The 24800-nt window shown below is 47.3% G+C and overlaps 1 protein-coding gene and 2 long non-coding RNA genes across 9 annotated transcripts; 1 reads left to right on the forward strand and 2 right to left on the reverse strand.

Annotated features, from left to right (window-relative positions):
• Nucleotides 1-230: 230 nt before the first annotated feature.
• LOC120676409 (S-type anion channel SLAH4-like) lies at nucleotides 231-2960 on the forward strand. 2 transcript variants are annotated; one of them, XM_039957674.1, is made up of 2 exons: nucleotides 231-1647; nucleotides 2468-2960. In XM_039957674.1, the coding sequence occupies exons 1-2, from the start codon at nucleotides 754-756 to the stop codon at nucleotides 2735-2737; spliced, it is 1164 nt and encodes a 387-aa protein (XP_039813608.1). In that variant the 5' UTR covers nucleotides 231-753; the 3' UTR covers nucleotides 2738-2960. The 2 variants fall into 2 exon arrangements, with proteins under 2 accessions (XP_039813608.1, XP_039813609.1); XM_039957675.1 differs by having other exon boundaries at nucleotides 231-1594.
• On the reverse strand, nucleotides 2405-4569 carry LOC120676410. Of its 3 annotated transcripts, none has more exons than XR_005675806.1 (6): nucleotides 4011-4569; nucleotides 3850-3879; nucleotides 3693-3766; nucleotides 3360-3499; nucleotides 3170-3225; nucleotides 2405-2909 (listed from the first exon to the last, which is right to left on the reverse strand). It is a non-coding gene; the product is annotated as an uncharacterized LOC120676410 (long non-coding RNA). The 3 variants fall into 3 exon arrangements; XR_005675804.1 differs by having other exon boundaries at nucleotides 3693-3771; XR_005675805.1 differs by lacking the exon at nucleotides 3850-3879 and having other exon boundaries at nucleotides 3693-3771.
• A 672-nt stretch (nucleotides 4570-5241) lies between these two features.
• On the reverse strand, nucleotides 5242-8970 carry LOC120673447. 4 transcript variants are annotated; one of them, XR_005674657.1, is made up of 7 exons: nucleotides 8301-8970; nucleotides 8080-8193; nucleotides 7914-8003; nucleotides 6381-6790; nucleotides 6080-6277; nucleotides 5916-5944; nucleotides 5242-5546 (listed from the first exon to the last, which is right to left on the reverse strand). It is a non-coding gene; the product is annotated as an uncharacterized LOC120673447 (long non-coding RNA). The 4 variants fall into 4 exon arrangements; XR_005674655.1 differs by having other exon boundaries at nucleotides 5275-5546; nucleotides 6080-6790; XR_005674656.1 differs by lacking the exon at nucleotides 5242-5546 and having other exon boundaries at nucleotides 5632-6277; nucleotides 8301-8969.
• Nucleotides 8971-24800: the final 15830 nt, after the last annotated feature.

The raw sequence follows: 24800 nt of genomic DNA on the forward strand, positions 1-24800 counted from the left end.
ATTCGGGTAATGAACAAGAGAAAGCTAGCTAGCACAAGATGAGAGGGCATTTACAAAGGTGGCCGTTCGATCTTTAGCATCCATGTATATATCTTAATTAATTAGAGATTATTAGGAGAACTAAGCTCATTGGGAGACATTCAAGCAGTTACGTGAAATTACTATTTCACATCACAAACATACTTAATACACACGCACAACACACACTAGCTAGTTACTATATATGCAAAATTTATCTTATTTTTTTCTAATTTGGATTCATATGTCGACCACCGGAATTGAAGAATATACGTACATACATATATTATTAGCTAGCTTGTACAAATAATTAAATAATGAAGAGAAAGCTAAATAAAGCCATATGCATGATGACATGATGTGGTTGCGATCCAAGTCAGAGCCACCGTGGGCAACAATGCAGGCATAACTGACTGCCTGACTGACGGCAATGCCATCGATGATCTCCACCGCACGATGCGATGCGAGTATAGTATCTCCATTAACGATAAGAAGAAGCCAGCCAGTTACTGCCTCGCCCACATGTAGCCTGCTGTGTCAATCCTAATGCCTGCTCAGCTGCCAATATATATACCCATCGAGCTGGGCTAGCTGCTCATGGAGCATAGCATAGCATAGCATGCTAGTATAAATAGAGAGAGAGAGATTAGAGAGAGAGAGATAGTACCCCGGCCGGCCGCAAGACAAGAATCAAGATCCACGCTAGATCGATTAATCAGATTAACGTAACTGATCATGGCTCCCGGAGACGAAGCCGCCGCCTCCACCGCGGGCGCCGTCTCCCTCAACAACAACGAGAAACCCCGCCGCCGCCGCCCCGCCGCCTCCGGCAAGGAGGAGAACCACCCCCCCGGCCCGTGGGCGATGCTGACGCGCTTCCACGCCGGCTACTTCCGCATCAGCCTGGCCCTCAGCGGGCAGGCCCTGCTCTGGCGCACGCTCACCTGCAGCGATGTCGACGACGCCAACTCCACCACGGCGGCGGCGCTGCGGCCCCTTCCCCTGGTTCCCTCCGCCGCCTTCCTGCTGCTCTGGTCGCTGGCGCTGCTCGCCCTCCTCGCCCTCGCCGCCCTCTACGCCGCCCGCTGCCTGCTCCGCTTCCACGCCGTGCGCGCCGAGTTCCGGCACCACGTCGCCATGAACTACCTCTTCGCCCCCTGGATCTCCTGCCTCCTGCTCCTGCAGTCGGCGCCCTTCCTGCGCCCGGACGCGCCGCCCTACCACCTGCTCTGGTGGGCCTTCTCGCTGCCCATCCTGGCGCTGGACGTCAAGATCTACGGGCAGTGGTTCACCCAGGGCAGCAGGTTCCTCTCCATGGTGGCCAACCCGGCCAGCCACATCAGCGTCATCGGCAACCTCGTCACGGCCAGGGCGGCCGCCAAGATGGGCTGGCACGAGGGCGCCGTCGCCATCTTCGCTGTCGGCGCCGCGCACTACCTGGTGCTCTTCGTCACGCTCTACCAGAGGTTCCTCGGCTCCGACTCGCTGCCGGCCATGCTTCGCCCGGTCTTGTTCCTCTTCTTCGCGGCGCCGAGCATGGCGTCGCTCGCATGGGACGCCATATCCTCCTCCTTCGGTACCGGCTGCAAGATGCTCTTCTTCCTCTCCCTATTCCTCTTCGCGTCCCTGGTACGTAGTACGTAGCTAGTTAGCTAACTGTTAGTACTAGTAATGCATATATATACAGTATTAATTATTTTAACTATATGGATCATTATGTTGATTCAATGCAATAATGAAACATGCATGCATGATCAGGATCGATCGAGTAGGATATATATGATGCCTGCCTGTGTATACTACTAGTATGCATGCATGTCAACCCTTTTAATCCCGGGGGACCCGGGCCTGGTGGTGGACAGAAATAATTAAGACACCTACCAGCTGATGATCCGATAGATCGATCGATGATCCCATCCGCATATATAGGATATATACAACATATATAAGTCGTTAGTGCGTACAGACTCATTGCCAACCACAGACAGTAGTACGTCGACTGAATATAATCAAATATTCGTTCGAATATGTGTGTGTGTGATATATATATATATAGAGAGAGAGAGATATACTCCCTCCTTCCCCGTTTATAAGACATGGTGGAACATGACACGGTCTTCTAAACAATATTTTGACCATTTATTTATTATATATTATATCATTTTTGATTATAAACTTATAATCATTGTAAAATATATTTGATTATGAATCTAATCATATGAAATTTGCATTATAAAAATAAAAATTTAATAGTCAAATTATTGGTCAAAGATGACAAGGTTTGAATCTTGATATACGTGTATGCCTTATAAACAGGGAAGGATGGAGTATATATATATATAGACACACACACATATATATAATATAACCTGCACAAAAACACATATATTATAATAATATAAATAATGAAAGCAGCAGGTGTTAATTAATTCGTTGGTTTGCATTGCAGGTTTCCCGTCCGGCGTTGTTCAAGCGCGCGATGCGGCGGTTCAGCGTGGCGTGGTGGGCCTACTCCTTCCCTCTGAGCGTGCTGGCGCTGGCGTCCGCCGAGTACGCGCAGGAGGTGCGGCAGGCGGCGGCCAACGGACTCATGCTGGCGCTCGCCGTGCTGTCCGTGGCCGTCACCCTCGCGCTCATGCTCTTCACCACCCTGCGCACCGCTGACCTGCTGCCGCACGACGACCCCTTCGACCACGCCCGCCCGCAGCTACCTACGTAATTAATATCAATCTATCTCCCTCTATGTGTGTGTGTGTGTGTGTGTGTCAAGCTCTGGCTGAACACTAATACCTTGTCGCACAACTCAGTACTTTTTGACAAGATATCAAGGAGCAAAATCATTTTGCCACTGTAATCTGCCTCCATATAAGTTCCTCCCACCGGTTACTTTCCTACAATAAAAATTAATTAAAAGGTAATACAAAAGGTGTAATCAGAGCTAAGTATTTAATGTGTCATGCAGATTATTCCACCCCAGAAGTATTTATTGGCAGACTGATTTGAATTAAGTTATTAATCATCCATTATTTATGGCACATACATAGAAACCAGAAAGATACCTAGTACACAGCTAGAGACAATAGAAAAAAATGTGCAAGAAGTCCCTTAGAGTACTATAGAACGAAAGCTTCAAATATTGTGTACTAAATACCTCATTCACAAAGTTGCTTTTTGTGGACTGCTGATCAGCTCTATCCTTCTACTTCTCTGTAAAAATATTAAAGTTAGAGTAGGTGTACGTCATAGCCTCATAGGGACTTCAAATGATAACACAAAAAGTACACTTTGCAGATTGGCCAAACTCTGGTGAGTATTATAAAATGCGGGATATAATAAATTACCTCCATTAGGCAAGAATATTTGGATATTATCATCATTTGAACTCTCATCCATCAGGTAGAAGGATAGGAGACTGCATGCATACCCATTAAGTTTCCGCATTTCATCACTTTCACTCTGAAAGTGTGTCGCTGTAGAGCGCCTGCAACAACCAGGCTTCGTAGTTACTTCCTCGGAATCTCGGATCGAATAACATCATAAGATTCTTAACTGCCAAATCTAATCATCCCTAATTTACCCAAACATCCCACCTTTTAATTCAGAGGCACATGCAGAATTAGAGGCTATATGAAATAATTATGAATGGTCTGAACGGAGGATTCTGCAGATTATACCTATGAATCAGATATGGATTCCTTGTTGTCTGAAAATACTCCATGTATCTCTCTTTTTCTCTACTCCAATCAATCTAATCTGATCAAATTGCAATTAATATCAATGAGACTACAGAACACAGGAATCAGCGCAAGGCAGGGATACAATATACTGTACCGTAATTGGCTTCTATCATTTCACATTTCCCTGGTGCATTTCATCGAACACAAAGCATGCACATGACAAGGATGGTTGTTCAGATTTGCAACACTAAGCAACCCGCGACGGGTTTTGTTGAAAATAGGCAAAAATGATGGAGGAGATGATGAAGAGCTCACTTGTGATCCTGGGATGCTGTGAGGATGAGCATCATCGATGTGCTCGCGGCCTGGTCTCGAGCTCCAGCGGTGGGGGCGCGTCTTGTCCTTCTCGTGGGTGTTCTCTGCAGCTGCAGCAACCTCCCTGGGAGGTCGGCGGTTTGTTTCGAGGGCGAAGGCCGGCGTCCCGTTTCGAGGGGGCTGGGGGGAGGGCTCAGGGGTCCCGTTTCGAGGGGGGAGGGCTCAGGCTATTGTGAGGGGGAGGCAGGCTGCCATTACGTGTCGAGGGGAGGTCCGCGTGTCGCTCCGAACGCGGTGCGCATGCGGCGCGCGCCGCTCTGCACTCGGCTGGGACAGCGGCGACACAGAGGGGCGACGGCGAGAGTGGTGCGGTGGTCCGCGAGGACGACGGTGTCGACCTGAGATGGCAGCGAGGATGGAGGCAGCGGATGCGGGAGGACGGCGGCGGGGATGGAGCGAGCGGTGATCCGTGATTTGCTTGCGGCCTAGATTGTTTAGCGGCAGGACAACGGCGATAGAGGGCCGCGGAGGCAACGTACGAAGTGGCGCAGCGGCGATGTACGACCAGGGTTCCCCTTAACCGGTCCGGTTCCGGTTTGGGCCGGTATCAAAGATACCGGCCCCAATTCAAAATTCAAATTTAAATTCAAAAAAATGAAAAATTCTCAAAAAAATCATAAAAATACTTCAAGGTGCGACGAATCTAATGGTGTTAAATTTTCTCAAAAATTCGTTCGTTTAACATACTTTTCGGGCATTTAAAGTTAAAACAAAAAAAAGAAAAAAATAAGACGGCCCATTAAGGCCCACTTGATAAACCGGTCAAACCGGCCAGTATACCAGTCCAAACTGGTTACACATGCGATTTTAAATTTAGATTTGAATTCAAACCGGTCAAACCAACCGGTAAACCGGTCGGTATACCAGTACAAACCGATTGAACTGGATTTTTTGAATTCAAATTTGAATTTGACCGATTTCTACCGGTAACCGGTCAAACCGGTCCGGTTTACCGAAACCAGAGTGCTCCGGTTTGGGGTGTCCGGTTGGGGAAAAAAACCCTGTGTACGACGCGGACGGATGACAAACCAAAAAAAGTGACTCTTACTCCTTTTTTATAGTAATAATAAGTTTGTGCCCGTGCGTTGCCACGGGCTGCAAAAAAATCAGTGCATTACAAATACTATAGCACTTATTGAATCCAATCCAAATACTAACAAATCCATAATGCTTGATTCAAAAACACAGTTGACATTCAAACTCGTGATGCGAATTTGGAACCAAATCGAAGAGTTAATATATTCCAAGACATTCAGACAATTATATGTTAGTCTGGAACGGTTGAACCATCTAATCTATTTATAGAGAAAATAATACGAGCGACAGGTCTAAGGTATCTAACAAAATGACAATATGCCAACACTTGGGCCATACGAGAATTAATTGAAACAATGTTTCAAAACTATCAACGTAAATCAATCTCTTTGCGGATCGGCGGAGGGAGTTGTCACTGCTATTGCGCCTTAGCAAATAAACCTGGACAGGGATATGGATAAGACAAGCAGTGGTATGAGAATATTATCCACTTTGCAACCCTGAGAAGGCTAGTGATACAAAAGCATTTCAAGCTTGGACACTCCACAGTATGATGTTAGAAGCAATGAAAATGAAATGCCACAATATGTGCACGGATTAGAGAAAGCAAGAGGCAGCCACATGATGGCAAAAATAAGGAGTGAAATCCTTCTAAATATATCTAATCTCTGCGACGAGCTCCAACAGTAACAAGCACTTGTCATCCCAGAGGTTGACATTTAAATTTCAGTAACAGGCAGATGAGTGACCACTAACAAGCTTCCTAACAGAGACTACACAAAAACATAAGAGGAAGCTATGCTGACGCACCTTGATTGAGAGCAAACAAAGTACAAAACCTGCAATTTATGGAGCAGGTTAGGGTCCAGGTCTTTATTTTAAGGAAACAGACAGTAGGAAAATTCTCAGGTTTATGCAGGTGCTTAATCAGATTACTATGGAAAAACAGTTGATATGCAGGGTCAAGTACACACCAGGGCTGGACAAGTTCATACATGGCTTGCATTGATAGAGCTTCGTGGACATCTCTGATCCAACTCTGATATGATTTCTTGCTGAGTGCCTAATGCACTTGTACAGGTTTAGCATAAGAGCCTGAATTGCTTGGCCTTGCACCGGATTCTTCTAGGGATTGTTCATTGTAAAGGCCCAAAAAATTGAAACAGTACACCCTAAAGCATACCATGATGGAATATCAAAAGGATATATTAAATTAGCGAACAATCCAATACCTGAGCAAAAAATTATCTTGAAGGAAAAGGGCAAATCCAATACCAGAGCAAAAAAATTCTCTTGCAGGAAAAGGGCATTTCAAGCAGGACAATGGTGTTCTTGGTCATGAATCTACACTGTCGATCAGACTGGAGGTTCACTGGAGGACTATTTATAAAACATAAATTGCTGTTCTAACCTGGTGAATACCATCTCACCCGTGAGAATCATCATTAGCCCATCCCAACCTAACATCCTGACTCAAAAGCACCATGGTTGGACATGGAAGGAGCTCGTTCATGGAGGGAAGCATGATTTTTGTCGAAAAGAAAGCTGATAAGCAAGGGACTCGTACAAAACACACACCAGCAGCAAAGCCATGGGATCCAACACAAGCTCCCGCATCCAACAAGAATCCCAGATCCGCACCATGGCCACCATCTTTGCCATCGCCCGTGCTCCACAATAGACACCTATGTAAATATGTTTGGGAGCAGTTGATTAACTTTTCAGCACAAATAACAATTGCTCCAACAGTGCTTGAGCATGTGACATAATTCAGCTAGTGATTAACTTGGCAGGCGATAAACCAAATAAAATTATGGAGCGGGACCTATATAACTTAATAAGCTTTATATGTTACATGACCAGGAAACAATTTGAAACTACAGTTTATCAGGTAAGCCACATGCCCCAGAATTTCATAAGATAATATTTCAAACTGTGAACATGAAAATTAGGCATCAATGAAAATAAACACAAGTCACCACATGCTCCCTCTCCGCTTGACAACATGCGGTGATGAACCAAAACCACCGAGATCCCATCAAAAATCAAGGAGACACCACCCACAACCAACGCAAAACACAACTCTAGTAAGCAAGCCCAAATAAATATGAGGAAAATTACACAAGATACCAGCAGCAGAAACTGTAAAAAAAACTTTGGTAAACAATTCATTATGTCCTTTATCCGATATTGTTTCTCTGCTTTCAATAACATCTGTCAGGCCAAGGCTTGACAACCTTAGTATGATGCTCTTACAGGTTACAGCATAATATATGAATCTAATGAAAACAAAGATAAAAAAAATGCAAATGACATAGCTATAAAATATACCTCCTTAGTTTTCACTGCATTAAGACCCAAAGGCAATATCTTACAATTTGAGAAATCTCACATAGGCAGTGGAAGGGCTAGAAAGGGAGAATGTGGCCTGTGGTTTAGTTACTCTAGTTTTTGAGCACGAATGAGTTCCATATATTTTAGAACTTGAGGATCAAATATCAAAGTGGTGAACTCATATTTTTTTTCTTATCTATGTTCTACTCTTTCAGTTGCTCATTGATGAATCAGGTTGAATCAAAAAGTATCTTTAAGAAAAAATAAAGTTACCTCTGTCAGGATTCATTCAGTTCATTGAACTCATTTAGTTTTAACCAGTTCACCAATATCACCTTGCAAATATCACCTTAATATAAAAATTCAATCAATCTATAAACTATAATCATTTGCCTATTCTGTTACCACCTAAGACAGTATGAGAATATTTGGTCATGAATACACTACAGATGAACACTGCAGAACAAAACTTACTGATGATTTCCGAACTGACGGTATTTGGATCTCAATAAGAAATCTAACAAGCAACAGGTTCTCATATCCTGTTTTCACCATTGGACGGAGCTGAAATAGTGGAAAACATTTTAGTATTACTACTACCACCAGTGTGTGGGGCTATTAGATGGTTGGGCACGAAAACCTGCAGGGAGTTGAACTTGACGGTGAGCCCGCCGCTGTTTGCTCTCAGCACCGTCAGCATGAAGGTCTTCCCTTGCTCCTTGTGCACACGCACAGCTTCCCAGTCCGCAGCGAACTGCAGGTAACACAACTCCCTCAATTGATCAACATTTTATCGAGCAGTAGCCGCGTGCTTCGACAACTGACAAGAAGGGAAAACCGAGCAACTAACAGGGTACGAACCTAGGCCAGGCGCCCCTCATCGATCGTGGCAGCGGTGGCGGTGGTGGAGCACATGTCTCCCTGGCTGGCGGGGGCACTGGTGCCCTCTGCACACTATGCTGACGCATGAATAGGGAGAGCAGGGAGGACACAACCTAAGTACCTTGTCGATCTTGTCGAAGGGGTCGGCACGGCGTGGATGCACCCATACGATGGCTCGCCAGCAATGGTGGCCGGGCGCTCCCTGCCTCCTTCCATCCACGCACGAGTCGAACCTTTCCCCACCCCCGCGGGCGGCGCTCCCTGCCTCCTTCCATCTGGACTCGATCTTCACTCACGAGCTGAGCCCTTCCCCTCCCCCGAACGCGCTGCCGGTGTGGGGGCTCGCTAGATCTGGCCACCACCATGAAGAATGGGACGGAGCTGGAGGGAGTCCATGGTGGCTCCGGCAGATCCGGGGCGCACCGGTCCTCGCTCTGGATCCGGACGGCCGCACCTCCCCCCGCCCCCAGCGCGCAGCGTTGCGCCACCCACAGGGTGCGGGCTGCCGTGGTACCGCAGGAGGAGAGGGAGGGCCGGACGGAGGGGGAGGCTGCGCAAGGCAGCGAGGATGGGGAGGAGCCGCAGGGGCAGGGCAGTGGTGGGGAGGGCTTCGCGAGGGGAGCGAGCGGGAGGGCAGCGGAGCTTTGGCAAGGGACTTCCTGGGTATTTAACTATTTGTCATCACTTATTTGTTTGCCATACTTCCAAATAAATCTAATTTTTTTGTCATCCTGCTGAATGCGGAACTAACTATTTGCCAATTTTGCCGACTTGGCATGCCAAGTCAGCCGGCCAGCGTGGAGCGGGCACGCGAAAAGACCATCTACCCCTACCTTATCTCAGATGTTCTCCCATGTCCTATCTCTATGGCTGGTGGGACCCACCCATCTTCTCCCGCCTCCCTCTTCTTCCTTTCACCGCCGGAACGCGCCGCCCTTGCCGAGGACCTTGAGGACTAGCTCCGCTCAACGCCGGCGTTGAAGGCAATATCTACGGGCCGGCGTTGAAGGCGGAGTAGGAGGTCCTGAAGGACGGCGGCGGCGTCGCCTAGGATGGGCAGCAGCCGGCCTTGAGGAGCTCGACAGCGCTCAGGTTCCGGGGGTCACGTCCCCAGAACGGGCAGCGATTCCATAGGAGCTCGACGCGTCGCCACCATCCGCCGAACCACAGCACCGGAGGAGGGGGCCTCGACGTGCGACGCCCCCCCCCCCTCCCCCCGCCCCCGTTGCACCCAGCACCGGAGGGGGCCTCGATGTGCGCGGCGCGGAGCTCGACGCGCCGCCGCCGTCCGCCGAACCACAGCGCCGAAGGGGGGCCTCGACGTGCGCGGCGCGGAGCTCGACGTGCGCGGCGCGGAGCTCGACGTGCGCGGCGCGGAGCTCGACGCGCCGCCGCCGTCCGCCGAACCCTAGCGCCGGAGGGGGGCCTCTACGTGCGCGGCGCGGAGCTCGACGCGCCGCCCCCGCCCGCCGTACCCCAGCACCGGAGGGGGGGCCTCGACGTGCGTGGCGTGGAGCTGGACGCGCCGCCGCCGCCCACCACACCCCTAGCGCCGCCTCCACCCGCCGCACCCCTAGCGCCGGAGAAGCGCGGTGGGGACGTGGTGGTGGCCGAGGGCGCAGAGAGGGGTGAGGCGGATGGGGGAGTAGGCGAGGAGTAGGGGCGACACGGCGGCCATGAGGAGAGCGAGGTGGAGGACTAGGCTAGAGGTTGAAGAAAATGAGCAGGTCCCATTAGTCATAGAGGTACAGAAAGGAAGAGAATATGATGATGGCATGCTCAGATACACAAGGGTACGATGGTCTTTTCGCATGCCCATTCCACGCTGGTCGACTGACTTGGCATGCCACATCGGCAAAAATGGTAAATAGTTAGCTTTGCGTCCAGTAGGATGGCAAAAAATTAGGTTCGTTTGGAAGGATGTCAAACGAGCAGGTGCAGTCCGTAAGAATGGAAAATAGTTAAATACCCCCTTTGGGGAGGGAGAGGGCGGAGGGGTCGCACTGGATGGGGGAGGGTGCGAGAGGCTCAGATTGCACTGGGTCAAACAGATGGTCAAGATTTTCTCGAGGTTGGACGAAGCATACAGACACGAGGGTGCAGACGAACGAAGGAAAAGTGACCCTTAGCCTGTTTTTAGTAGCAGACACTATCATAGTGCCCGTGCGTTGCTATGGGTAATATAATAGACCTACGTAATACTATCAATTTTGTGTTCGGCCACTTCATGTACATACCATGCCATGATTGTCCTATTAGAATTTCGATTGATTTGTGTGGACTCTGATCAGGATTCCGATTGATGGATGGAGAAAACATTGCTTGCTTTAGAAATATATATAAATATATAGTAGAGATACATAATAACAAAAATGCCGGTACGTTGGTACGGGTCAATTATATAAAAAAAAGAAATCCTTTAATTTTTAAAATCACAAATCAATTTTGATCCCTACTATGAAATCCATCATTTTTAATTCTTTCATGCTTCCAATAAAAAATTATTGCTTGAACGATATAATTTTACGACCATTTGAATTATTCTAACTCCTATTTTCTTTATAAGGATTCTAAGTGCTTTTTATTGGTTTTAACAAAAATTAAGAATGGAACAAAATTATTTTGGCCCAAAATAATAACGAGAATTTTCATTATTTGGGTCGCAATTTGTTTTATTGTCAAATTCTAAAAAGCTTGCTAATCGAGACCTAATTTTGAAATTTCTCAAATATGACCCCTTTAAATTCAATCAAGATCTGATGCCACTATTTAATCTCCAGTTTACCCTTAAGCCCCTGGTCTTCTCCCTCACATCGCCAACATTCTCTCTCATCTTCTCCAACATAGCAATAAGACAAGCAGCTCGATCTTTCTCTCTCTCCTCTGCCTAACTGCCTCCATGAAATCGTCAACGCTAACTCTTTCTCGGACCCCAAATAGGCAAAACCAAACCAAGCAGCAGCCACGCACATCATGATGTCACCATCATGGCATCGCGTATGGCATGCTGGGAGCCACCGTCTTGGGCAGGCGCTAACCACCAAATGCAGAGCGAGCGCTGATGGTCGTCGGCATAGTGCTCCTCTGTCACCGCCACTGCCTGGATGGTGAGGAGAACAGCAACGGGGAGAGGTACGCTGTCCAGAGCCGCATTCCTTCTCGTGCTCCTCGCCGCTTCTTGGGCGTGATCGTCGGAGGTGGCTGCCGATTCCACCTCAGCTAACGGCTACATGGGCGCAAACGCCGCACCTTGCTCCAGCGCGGGCACCATCGCGGACGATGATACGTTCGCAGGGAATCTCCACCTTATTGATTATGTCCCTCCTCAAGAGTCGAAACCAGGGACCCTGCCGTAGTGTTCGAGGTCGGCACGATCGGCGACGGCGGAAAGCGTGTGCACAGCCTGGCGGCTGGCCGGCGCTCTGCCGGCCTGCGGCGACTTGGCGCGCGGCGCAGCGTCGGGCCCTCCCCTGTGCATGTCCACGAAGGATGTTGTCGTGTGGCTGGCTCGACGCGTGCCTCCTCCCTTCTTCGGCAAGTTCGACTTCGACCGCGATCACCACGCCTTCACGTCCGACGACGACACCATCACGCTCCGAGCCGCGTTGTAGCGAACCTTGTTAGACTTTGTATCAAGAGATGTAATGCGCACGTGAAGAATTGGATGAGCGGGATTGAGGGCTTATGGAAGGGTGATAATAGGGACGAAGTGATGCGGAAGAAGGAAAGGACTCTAAGTCACTGGACGGGTTCGAGTCGCTCGACATATAAATTAGGCCCACTTTTCAATAACACAAAACAGACTAAATCAAAAATTTAGGTAGAAACCTTAGACTAATGACACAAAACGGACCAAACCAAAAATTTAGATAGAAACCTTACTTGCTTTATAAATAAATATAGATATATATAGTAGTAGAGAAGAGATAGACATAGAGATTAGAGAATAGACGTCGCCAAGAGGTGCTGTCGTTTTTTTTTATCGCCAAGAGGTGCGTGCGATATCTAGTAGACCTAACCTGCAAGGCTAATTAGTTTAAGGCCCAACAAGATGTTTTCTAGTGCTGCGGTCCGCAGAGACAGTAACAAAAATATCATTTGTCATCAGCACGGCATATGCAAGTGGGCGCTCCTATATATATCTCGTAGAGAGATGGTTAATCAACTCATCTGTAAAGCCCATCAAGATCCAAACGATCGTCCGTCCAATATTTTACTAGAAAAATATTGAAAATAGTATTTCGAAAATGTGAACCAGCATTTCGAAAATTTTGAACCAATTTTTTAAAAATGATGAACCAATATTTTGAAAGTGTCGAACCTCAATATTTTTCCCACATTCTTCTCCAGCGCCGCTGGCCGGCAGCGGCGGAGCAGGCGGACGAGCCAGGCACGCGGCAGAGCAAGCGGCGTAGGCAACGACAACGGAGCAAGTGCGCGGCATCGGTGCAGTGGCGGGGCGGGCGGGGCGTGGGCAGGGGCAGCGCGCGGGCAGCCAGCGATGGCGGCGGGAAGAGAGAAGGTGAGAGAGGAAGCTAGGGTTTTGAGTGGATCCAAGGGTTGTGGTTGTTTTGCACGAATCTCAAACAGTGGAAGATGGGGAAGAAAAAATCTTCTAGAAAATGTGTAGGATTCCTGCATGCAAGTCAGTTTGCTAAACTTATGTTGGCCAGTTTTGTTTGGGCTGCTACTTACACGCAGCCCAATAGAGGTGGATCCTAGCCCATCGTGCTCTTCACTTTTTTCAGTCAACTAGATCTATTTGCACCACTGCTACAGAAATCTTTTCCGAAGCGGGAAAAATCATTAACCGAGGTGGTTTTTGCAACCGCCTCGGATCAAACGTCATGGTTAATCATGGCATTAATCAAGACGGTTTCCATGCCGGACTAGGTTAATTAAATAAAAAAATAAAAATAAAAAGTAAAAGCCCCCCGAGCCCATCACAGGACCGCTGAGCCCATCACAATCTGTAACACCCGGTTTATAAAAGGACATAAACTGAACAATCATATACGTGACAGGATCAAGTCACACGTATATACAACAGAATGAACGGTATATCACAGCACATATCACGTAAAAAGATATATTAAAGCGAGTACGAATGTTATTTATTATATTAATGACAAAATGTCTGATACAGAGTATGCGGAAGCATAAAACATATACGAAGTCTCTCGGAAGCTGGGCACCACAGGGACGTCGACTGGGAGACGAACGCCTAGAAGTCCTCGTACTCCTGGTAGCTCTGGGTGAACTCCCTCGCGTCGGCAGGAACTGAGCAGCAGTAGAGTATCCCCAAAAAGGACAAGGGAAAAAATAGAGTAGGCAAGAGTGAGTACACAACTTGTACTCAACAAGTATAACACAAAATATGAGGCTCTAAGGTTGGCTGACTTATCTGCATTAGCTTTTAATCTTGGCAAAATTTTATTAAAGTTAATTACTACAAGTTGATGATTTACCATAACCCAGTTATATAGTAATTAATCAAAATTAACCATGAACCACTGAGAACCAAACCGAAACCACCAAGGTAACCCCACTAATCAAAAGAAGGATCTGGGCCGCTCATGACCGTGAGCACGGCTAGTATACCAGTTTTACACTCTGCAGAGGTTGCACATCTTTACCCACAAGTCGTGAGCTACGCTAGTTATTCATCACACTTCCTTAGGTGAGATGACTAGCAAACTCACTACGAGGCCATTACAAAGGACCACGTTGGTAAGGGGTAACCGCTAAGGATTCATGCTCCGCAACGATGGGCCCCCCTCGAGGGGGTACAAGATAACACAGACCAAGCCTCGCAGCGCAGGGACCATTGAAGCTCACCCCCTCTTGCCCCGTCGGTAAGTTACTCCCGAACCAAAATGACCTAATTAGTAAGCCAAGACCGTCCCATTACAGTCTTGTGGTTGCGTGGTTGTCCCAAGTTGTCGCTCTAATGACGTACGGTCCTTATGAAGAGTAGCTAGCACAAAACACAGTGCGAGCCCCCAAACCAAGTTTCTAGAAAAACCAATTTTAACGAGACGTGAGCCACTCAAACGGGCTACTACCAGAATTAAGTTGCATATACCATTAATCAAATTAATTAAAAAGGACCAAGTGTGTTATAGCGCGGCACCTAGCACAACTAACCAAAATGCAACCCAAGGGATATATAAAGGATATAAAGTGGCTAAGAAAGTCCTTATAGGCATTCAGTATTAAAATGCAGTATGAAAATGTATTTAAAGTGATAGGTGTTGTTCATGTTATACTTGCCCTCCTCAAACTGTTCCTGCTACTCAAACGGCTTTGAAGATGGATGCTCCAGGTACTGGTACTGAGGCTCCTCCGGTAGCTCAACGTCTACTCACCAACACATGGCCAAAAACAAGGCACAACGTAAACATACAAGCAAACAAGTGCAAACACTAAGAAACAGTACAACAATACATTAAAAAAAAGCAAACAAAACCAAGCTAGGACTATTTTACGCATTACAACGATCGCGTGGACATAAAGAACGCCTAAAACGAAGCTAGAACGGGAAAACTACGCTTAAAACAAGATCCAGGGGCTTAACTGTAAGAAAAACAGAGTTTCTAGGGGTTTTCTGCAAAAACCGAGGGCCTAAACATAATTAAACCTTAGATCTGGGGTCTAACCCGCAAAAACACCAAGGCTGGATGGCGGGTTCTATTTTTAAGAAGCTCAGGGTGGTCCGTCTAAGATTTTGGGCTGAACTGCAAATACTTTTGAATGGCACAGGACTGCGGGTTGATTACCCAAAAGGACAGGGGCTCTTTAGCAAGATTTCTAGGCCGAAGCGGTAGGGGTGACTTTCGGCCATTGGATCTAGATCTAACGGTTTGGATCAAAGGGGTAAGTTGTTCTAATCTTGGCCGCTGGCTTCTGATCGGATGGCTCAGGTGCTTTGCGCGCGGGAGCGGCGGCGGTAGGTCGCCGGAGCTCTGCTCCGCGGCGGGGGGGGGGGGGGGGGGTCGCCGGGTTTGGCCAAACTGGCACCCCAGGGGTCAATTCGACCCGGCTCTGTGTCTAGGATGGACTACGCGCCATGCGTAGTCCACCTGGGGCCTTTGCGGGCCTCGGGGAGGTCCGTGGCGGCGTGTGCTGCGACGGCGGCGGCCCTGCGCGGCGGGGTTCGCCGGCGCGTGGCGTGCAGGCTGCTGGGGTGCGCTACGTGCTAAAGCAACTAGCGTAAAAGCATGGCGGGGACTAGGGGTGCTCACCGAGGCTTGAAACGGCCGGGGGCGTGACGCAGCGGGGTTGGCGGCGAGCTCCGGCGGCGAGGGAGGTGCGGTGCTCGTGGACGGGTCGCAGGCGTGCAGCTCCGGTCATCTTGGTCCCGCGGGTCGACTTGCGAGTGTGCTGTGAAACCAGAGGAGGGGTCGGGCGGGCCGGAGATGCACCAGTGGCGAGTAAATTACGGTGAGGAGCAGGCTCACCGTGGAGGCGCCCCGGTGAAATTCCAGCCGCTGCCGGGCAGAGGTCGGGGATGGCTGGCGCGGGGTCGTTCCTGGGCCCGAGGCGGAGCCGGTGCACTGTTTGGCCGGGGCTCCGGTGCGGCGGAGTGGCGTGGCCGCGGCGGGGTGCTCTGCTCCGAGCAGAGGCAAGGCGGAGGCGGCGGCTAGGTTTTGGGCGTGGCGGCTGCGATGGGTGGGAGGCGCAGAGAGGGCCCGGGGTGGAGTTTAAAGGAAAGAGCCGGGGATCTCGGCGTGGGAGCCCGAGCGTGATCCCGGCGGAGATCGCGGGGTGACGGGCGCGGCCGTTGCGTGGCGAGGAAGACGGGAGGAGGGGGGATGACCGGTGGGGTCGCTCGGTCAGTGAGGGGAGGGGCGACGCGCAGGCCGCACTGTTGGCTGTGCGCGAATGCTGGGCTAAGCTGCGAGGTGACGGAGGGGAGCTGGCCACGTGCGGGGAAAAGAAGGAGAGCGGGCCACTGCGCTAGGCCGAGCTGGGAGGTGGGGCGAGCTGGGCTGAGCGGGAGAGGTGGGCCGGTGCTGCTTGGCTGGAGAGTGCTGTGTGCGTTTGCTGCTGGCGCGGGCGAGAGCGAGGAGCGCGACGCGGGCCGAGCAGCGGTAACGGTTCGAGCAGCTGGGGGAAAAGCGTGCGTGTGCTATTCACGAAGGGTGCACCGAAAGGTGGGTTTGCTCTGGTATGCGGGAGAGGGCGCGTGCGGAAGGAGCTAGCTGAGACCGACAGGTGGGCTCAGGTGGCAGCGAGGAAAACGCGCGCGAACGCGGCTGAAGCAGGCAGAGGCGCTGGGCTGCGGTGCTAGGTTGAGGAGGGAGAGGTCGCGGGTTGGGCTGGCTAACTGGGCTCTCTGGTTGGGCTAGGTTTTGGGTTGTTTCCTTTCCTCTTTTCCTATTCTATTTCCTATTTCAAACACCACTCAACCTATTTGAATTCAAATTCAAATTTGAATTCAACTCTAACACTCAAACAAAAAGAACAATGCACCAGCATGAATGCAACAACAAATGTTAAACTTAGACAAGTTTTTAATTACTTGTGGAACAAAAATTAGATTAAATGCAAGTCTAACTAAATTAAATCCAAGAAAATTAAATAAAGCCAATTAAATTTATTATTAAATGCTAAAATTTAGATTAGGGTGTTACAAACCCTACCCCTTATAGGAATCTCGTCCCCGAGATTCAGCTGGACTAGCTAGCAAAGAGATCTGGATATGTCTTCCTCAGCTCATCTTCTCGCTCCCATGTAGCCTCAGCTTCACTGTGATGACTCCACTGAACTCTGCACATCTTGATGCGCTTGTTCCGTGTAACCCTCTCTGATTTCTCCAGAATCTTCACCGGATGCTCAATATAGGTCAGATCTTCCTGCACATCTAACCCATCTAGTGGTGCCTGCTCCTCAGGTACTCGCAGACACTTCATCAGCTGAGAAATATGGAAGACATCATGCACTCCAAAGAGATCAGTGGGCAACTCTAGGCGATAAGCAACTTCGCCTTTCCTCTCCAGCACCCTGAATGGACCAATGTACCTTGGTGCTAATTTCCCTTTTATATTAAACCTGCGGATTCCCCGCATTGGTGACACCTTCAAGTACACATAATCGTTCACCTTGAAGGTTAGGTCCCTCCGTTTGCCATCTGCATAGCTCTTCTGCCTAGTATGTGCAATCCTCAGATTCTCCCGCACAGCCTGTACCATCTGCTCTGCATCTTCTATAATGTCAGGGGCAAAGAGCTGCTTCTCACCAATCTGATCCCAATAGAGAGGAGTCCTGCACTTTCTGCCATACAATGCCTCGAAGGGGGACTTCTTCAGACTGGCCTGGTAGCTGTTGTTGTAGGAAAACTCAGCATACGACAGGCACTTATCCCAACTGGTACCATACTGAATAGCACAAGCTCTCAGCATATCCTCCAACACCTGGTTGGTTCTCTCTGTCTGCCCATCTGTCTGAGGATGATAGGCGGTACTGAAGCGCAGCTTCGTATCCAATGAATCATGGAGCTGCTCCCAGAACTGTGAAGTGAACTGAGATCCTCTGTCAGATATGATCTTCTTTGGCACACCATGCAAACAGACAATCCGGGAGATGTACAACTCTGCAAGTTTACAAGTTTAGCACCGGAGTAAGTAGTGTTCACTGGAATGAAGTGAGCAACCTTCGTCAAACGATCCACTACTACCCATATAGAGTTGTACCCCTGCTGAGTACGAGGTAATCCCACTATGAAATCCATCGTGATCTCCTCCCATTTCCACTCGGGAATCTTCAACGGCTGCAACAAACCGGCTGGCCTCTGATGCTCTGCCTTCACACGCTGACATGTGTCGCAGATGGCCACATACTCGGCGACTGAACGCTTCATCCTGGGCCACCAGAAATGCTCCTTAAGATCATAGTACATCTTAGTACTGCCCGGATGAATAGAGTAAGCCGTATCATGAGCCTCACTCAGAATCAACTTCCTGAGATCATTCCCCCCTGGCACACAAATCCGGTTCTTGTACCACAAAGTACCCTGATCATCCTCTCTGAAATGAGGAGCCTTGCCTTTCTTGAGCAACTCATGAATCTCCTGCAGCTTCTCATCTTCCTTCTGATGCTATCGGATCTCTGCCTCTAGAGTGGGCTTTGCCTTGAATGTCGCACTCGAAGTATGATGCAAGAAACCCAGACTCAACTGCTCAAACTCCTCACATAACTTTGGAGGCATCTGGAAAGCAACGGCCATGTTGACATAGCTTCTTCTGCTCAGAGCATCTGCCACAACATTGGCCTTACCCGGATGATAGTGAATCTCTAGGTCATAATCCTTGACTAGCTCTAACCATATCCTCTGTCGCATGTTCAGCTCATTCTGCGTGAAAATATACTTGAGGCTCTTGTGATCAGTGTAGATATGACACTGCTGCCCATACAAGTAATGCCTCCAAATTTTCAGAGCATGCACAACTGCGGCTAACTCAAGATCATGAGTGGGATAGTTCAGCTCATGCCGACGTAACTGCCGTGAAGCATAAGCAATCACTCTGCCCTCCTGCATCAAAACACAACCAAGACCATCTTTCGAAGCATCACAGTACACCGTGAATCTCTTGCTCTGGTCTGGCATAGTAAGGACTGGCGCCGTAGTCAACCTCTTCTTCAGCTCATCAAATGCCATCTGACGCTCATCAGTCCATATGAATGCCGCATTCTTCTCTAGCAAGGAAGTCAAGGGCTTCGCAATCTTGGAGAAATTCTCAATGAACCTCTGATAATATCCTACTAAGCCCAAGAATGACCGGACTTCCTTCACCGTCTGCGGTGTCTCCCACTCGAGCACATCCTTCACCTTGCTCGGATCAACTGCAATACCTCCCTTGGAGATGATATGACCGAGGAATGGAACCTCGTCAATCCAGAACTCGCACTTGCTGAACTTAGCATACAGCTGATGCTCCCTCAATCTCTGCAACACGAGCCTCAGATGAACTTCATGCTCTGCCTCTGTCTTGGAAAAGATCAGAATATCATCAATGAAGATCACCACGAAGACATCCAGATAATCCATGAAAACCATGTTCATCAGGTGCATGAAGAAAGCCGGGGCATTAGTCAAGCCGAAAGACATGACCGTGTACTCATACAGCCCGTACTTGCAAGTGAATGTCGTCTTCGAAATATCCTCAGGACGGATCCTCAACTGAAAATAGCTCGAACGCAGATCAATCTTCGAGAATACACGAGCACCTCAAAGCAGATCAAATAGATCCTCAATATGGGGTAGTGGATGCTTGTTCTTAATGGTAACTGCGTTCAGCTCCCGATAATCGACACACATTCTCTTCGAGCCATCCTTCTTATCTACTAGCAACAACGGAAAAGCCCAAGAAGAAAAGCTGCGACGGATATAGCCCTTGGCTAGCAACTCATCAATGGTCTTCTTAACTTCCTCATGCTCTATAGGTGCCATGCGGTAGGGCCGCTTTGCAGTAGGAGCAGTGCCAGGCAAGAGATCAATAGAAAACTCGATGTCGCGTACAGGCGGCATACCTGGCAAATCATCTGGGAAGACATCCGGGAATTCAGACACCACGCGAATACCGTCTGTGGGTCTAGCCTCCATCTGATGAAGAAACCCTGAGAGCTCTGAAGCACTGACTGTCACCTCTTGGCCATCAGATGCTGACAAGTGAACTGCCCGCTGAGCACAATCAATTCTGACTCCCCACTTGGCAAGAGTATCCATTCCCAGAATCACATCAATACCCTTGGTGTCTAGCACCCTCAGATCAGCACTGAACGTTGCCCCCCTTATGGCTATACTGACTCGGGGGCAAATAATATGGGATCTCAACTCCCCTCCCGGTGAAGAGACTAGTAGACACTTCTTTAATGCAGTGGTAAAGAAACTATGCTGCTCAACATATGACTTGGTGATGAATGAATGAGTAGCGCCAGTATCGAAAAGCACTGTAGCTGGATGGGAGTTGACCATGAATGTACCAATAACCACGTTAGGAGCCTCGGCTGCTGACTCGGCCGTCACGTGGTTCACCTTCCCCTGTCGTGGCGCCCTGGGTTGGGCTGGGTGCCCCTGTTGTCCCGCCTGCGCCTTCCGGGGGCAAGAGTTGGCGTCGTGCCCCGGCTGGTTGCAGTTATAGCACGCGCGAGGAGGTGCTGGAGCATGCTGTCCGACAGGAGGAGCTGCCTGCCGTGGGGCCTGAGGTGCTGGCGGAGCTGGTGGAGCGGCACGAGCCGGAGGTGCCGGTAACCTCGGGCCCTGACCTGCCTGCTGCTGTCGAGGCGGGTACTACTACGGCCAATGCTGGTACTGCTGAGGAGGCAGGTACTGCTGCTGGTACTGCTGAGGAGACTTCCTTAGGTGAGATGACTAGCAAACTGTAACGCCCGGTTTATAAAAGGACATAAACCGAGCAATCATATACGTGCCAGAATCAAGTCACATGTATATACAACAGAATGAACGCTATATCACAGCACATATCACGTAAAAAGATATATTAAAGCGAGTACGAATGTTATTTATTACATTAATGACAAAATGTCTGATACAAAGTATGCGGAAGCGTAAAACATATACGAAGTCTCTCGGAAGCTGGGCACCACAGGGACGTCGACTGGGAGACGAACGCCTAGAAGTCCTCGTACTCCTAGTAGCTCTGGGTGAACTCCCTCGCGTCGGCAGGAACTGAGCAGCAGTAGAGTATCCCCAAAAAGGACAAGGGAAAAAAATAGAGTAGGCAAGAGTGAGTACACAACTTGTACTCAACAAGTATAACACAAACTATGAGGCTCTAAGGTTGGCTGACTTATCTGCATTAGCTTTTAATCTTGGCAAAATTTTATTAAAGCTAATTACTACAAGTTGATGATTTACCATAACCCTGTTACATAGTAATTAATCAAAATTAACCATGAACCACTGAGAACCAAACCGAAACCACCAAGGTAACCCCACTAATCAAAAGAAGGATCTGAGCCGCTCATGACCGTGAGCACGGCTAGTATACCAGTTTTACACTCTGCAGAGGTTGCACATCTTTACCCACAAGTCGTGAGCTACACTAGTTGTTCATCACACTTCCTTAGGTGAGATGACTAGCAAACTCACTACGAGGCCGTTACAAAGGACCACATTGGTAAGGGGTAACCGCAAAGGATTCAGGCTCCGCAACGATGGGGCCGACCTCGAGGGGGTACAAGATAACACAGACCAAGCCTCGCAGCGCAGGGACCATTGAAGCTCACCCCCCTCTTGCCCCGTCGGTAAGTTACTCCCGAACCAAAATGACCTAATTAGTAAGCCAAGACCGTCTCATTCCAGTCTTTTGGTTGCGCGGTTGTCCCAGGTTATCGCTCTAATGACGTACGGTCCTTATGGAGAGTAGCTAGCACAAAACACAGTGCGAGCCCCCAAACCAAGTTTCTAGAAAAACCAATTTTAACGAGACGTGAGCCACTCAAACGGGCCACTCCCAGAATTAAGTTGCATATACCATTAATCAAATTAATTAAAAAGGACCAAGTGTGTTACAGCGCGGCACCTAGCTCAACTAACCAAAATGCAACCCAAGGGATATATAAAGGATATAAAGTGGCTAGCAAAGTCCTTATAGGCATACAATATTAAAATGCAGTATGAAAATATATTTAAAGTGATAGGTGTTGTTCATGTTATACTTGCCTTCCTCAAACTGTTCATGCTGCTCAAACGGCTCTGAAGATGGATGCTCCGGGTACTGGTACTGAGGCTCCTCCGGTAGCTCAACGTCTACTCGCCAACCTTCAGAGTGAACGTGGAGGCTCGGTTTGTTGGCCAAATAATAAGATAATAGTATATGTTTGTAACTTATACATAGTATTTATTTTTTCATAATGACATTGGTGGGTGATTTTTAATTAGGCATAGGGGTATTTTAGGCTAATTTTTATCATAATGACAGTGGTGGGTAATTTTTATTTTTCTATTTTTCTCCGATTAACGTGGGAATTTCTAGACTTTGAGAGCGAATGTGAAGGCTCCGTTTGTTGGTCAAATAATAAAATAATAGATAAATATGCATTGATAAAATAATAAGTTACTAATCCAATATTATTTTCTCCATACATCATATCCGAGCAAAAAAAAGAGAGAATCATTGAAATTTTGATAACTGATAGGATCAATGAGTAGTCCAAAATCATGCACATTTTCTATTGAGAAAACAAAAGGTTACTCCATGAAAAAAGGAGTCTCATTGAAATGTTGGTAACTTATGGAAAATTTACATTATTTAATTTTGCTCTATTATATATGTTTTCTGCTCTTTCAGTGTACTATATACACATGAGACTTGAGTTCATGTCAAGCACGATTCAATTCTCAAAGGTTTAGAAGTAGCAAGCGTAGAAATTTGAAGAGAATGGATTATAACTCAGTAAATATTTATAATTCAACATTAGGTTATACAGGTTAGCAACAGATTGATGTATTAGCATAGCAATACCTCATAAAGATACACATGTATGTGGTATTAGAATATATATGTGTGTGTGGGATCCTTTGCTTTACATATTGTTAATCTCAACCAAATAAGTTGAGATATAATTTCCGGTGGCATATAATATAAAAACCCAATGCTTAGAATGATGCATGGACTGGGCGTTGGAAAGATGAACAAATTGGATGCGTACGGTGTCACCATCTCAGGCGCTTTAATCTATTCTGTGAAAGGAAGATGAATGTCGAAAGTGGCTGAATGGATTGATTGATATGTTGTACAGTGTGAAATATATATATATATATATATATATATATATATATATATATATATATATATATATATACACACACACACACACACACACAAGCCAGAGGGCAGTTGCCATGGCCGAAGGGGTGCCTATTGCCCCAAAGGGTGTCTTGTGTCCAACGTAACCTCCCGAAGGGATGTCATGTCATTAGCAGTTGCTAATGATGTGATTATTCTAATTGATCATTAATTAATTAATCTAATTAATCCTAACACTCCCCCTTGATCAATTAATTTTGTATAGGCACCGTTGCTTGTTCATCAGTCACAGTCTTGAAACTTTGGAAAAACCCTGTGGGAAAAAAACCAAAGTATATCGATATACCAGGTAAAACTCCTTAAAAACCCAGTGGGAGAAATAAGGAGAAACGACATGATATATATATCTCCCAATGTTCATAGACCCTTTAGGTAATTCTAAAGACATAGTCTAAAACAATTTGATCTAAGATCAATATGTCATATATTATCCTTGAAAAACCTCTGTGAGGAAAAATAGATAATATGACAATTACCATGTGTTAACATTACCTCATTAAAAACTTTATGTGAGAAAACCTTTTAGAAGTAAAACTCATATAAAGAAAAGACTGTAATGTGATGCTTATGTAGATTATATCTTAATGAGATTCTCCCCCCTGATTCTTGCAAATCTCTAAGCCTTCTCATACCAATGCCCTCAATGTATTTACGAAATGAGGTGTATGGTAGAGACTTTGTGAATAAATCTGCTAGATTATCATAAGATTTAGTTTGCAAGATTTCGATCTCTCCATTCTTTTGGAGTTCATGGGGGTAGAACAACTTAGGGATAATATGCTTAGTCATATTACTCTTAATATAACCTGACTCCATCTGAGTAACACATGCTGAATTATCCTCAAAGATAATTGTTGGTGTATCAATCGTACCAATACCACATGACTGTATTATGTGGTTTATCATTCTGCGGAGCCATACGCATTCGCGTGATGCCTCGTATAAAGCTATTATTTCAAAATGATTGGTGGATGTTGATACTAAGATCTGCTTTGTAGACTTCCAAGATATTGATGTACCACCTTGTAAGTATACAAAGTTAGTTTGTGATCTGTCATTGTGGGGATCTGATAAATAACCAGCATCTGTATATCCTAACAAAACTGGATCTTGACTTCTACTATAAAATAATCCAAGATCTCTAGTGCCATTGAGGTATCTAAATACTGTTTTAATTCCTACCCAATGACGTTTGGTAGGAGCAGCACTATACTCAGGTATGGGACATGTGGTCCCAATACCTCTTCTCCTTCCTCTCGTGGTCTAAAAGGATCCTTCTCAATGTCTAAGGATCTTACTACCATGGGAGTCTTTGTAGGATAAGATTTGTCCATATTGATTTTTTTCAATATTTTCTCGACATAGGCAGCTTGGTATACAAATATACCAGTGGGTAAATGCACAAGTTGTAAAGCTAAGCAGAATTTTGTTTTACCCAAATCTTTCATTTCAAACTCCGTCTTTAAATGATGACGTGCTTCATTAATATCGATTTCGTTGCCAATGATATTTAGATCATCAACGTATACCGATATGATACAAAATCCTGTTGTTGATTTTTTTAATGAAGACGCATGGGCAGTCATCATTATTCGTGTATCCCTTCAATTTAAGGAATTCACTTAACCGATTGTACTACATTCGG

The sequence above is a fragment of the Panicum virgatum genome, chromosome 5N (genome assembly GCF_016808335.1).
Source record: "Panicum virgatum strain AP13 chromosome 5N, P.virgatum_v5, whole genome shotgun sequence".
Classification (NCBI taxonomy): Eukaryota; Viridiplantae; Streptophyta; class Magnoliopsida; order Poales; family Poaceae; genus Panicum; species Panicum virgatum.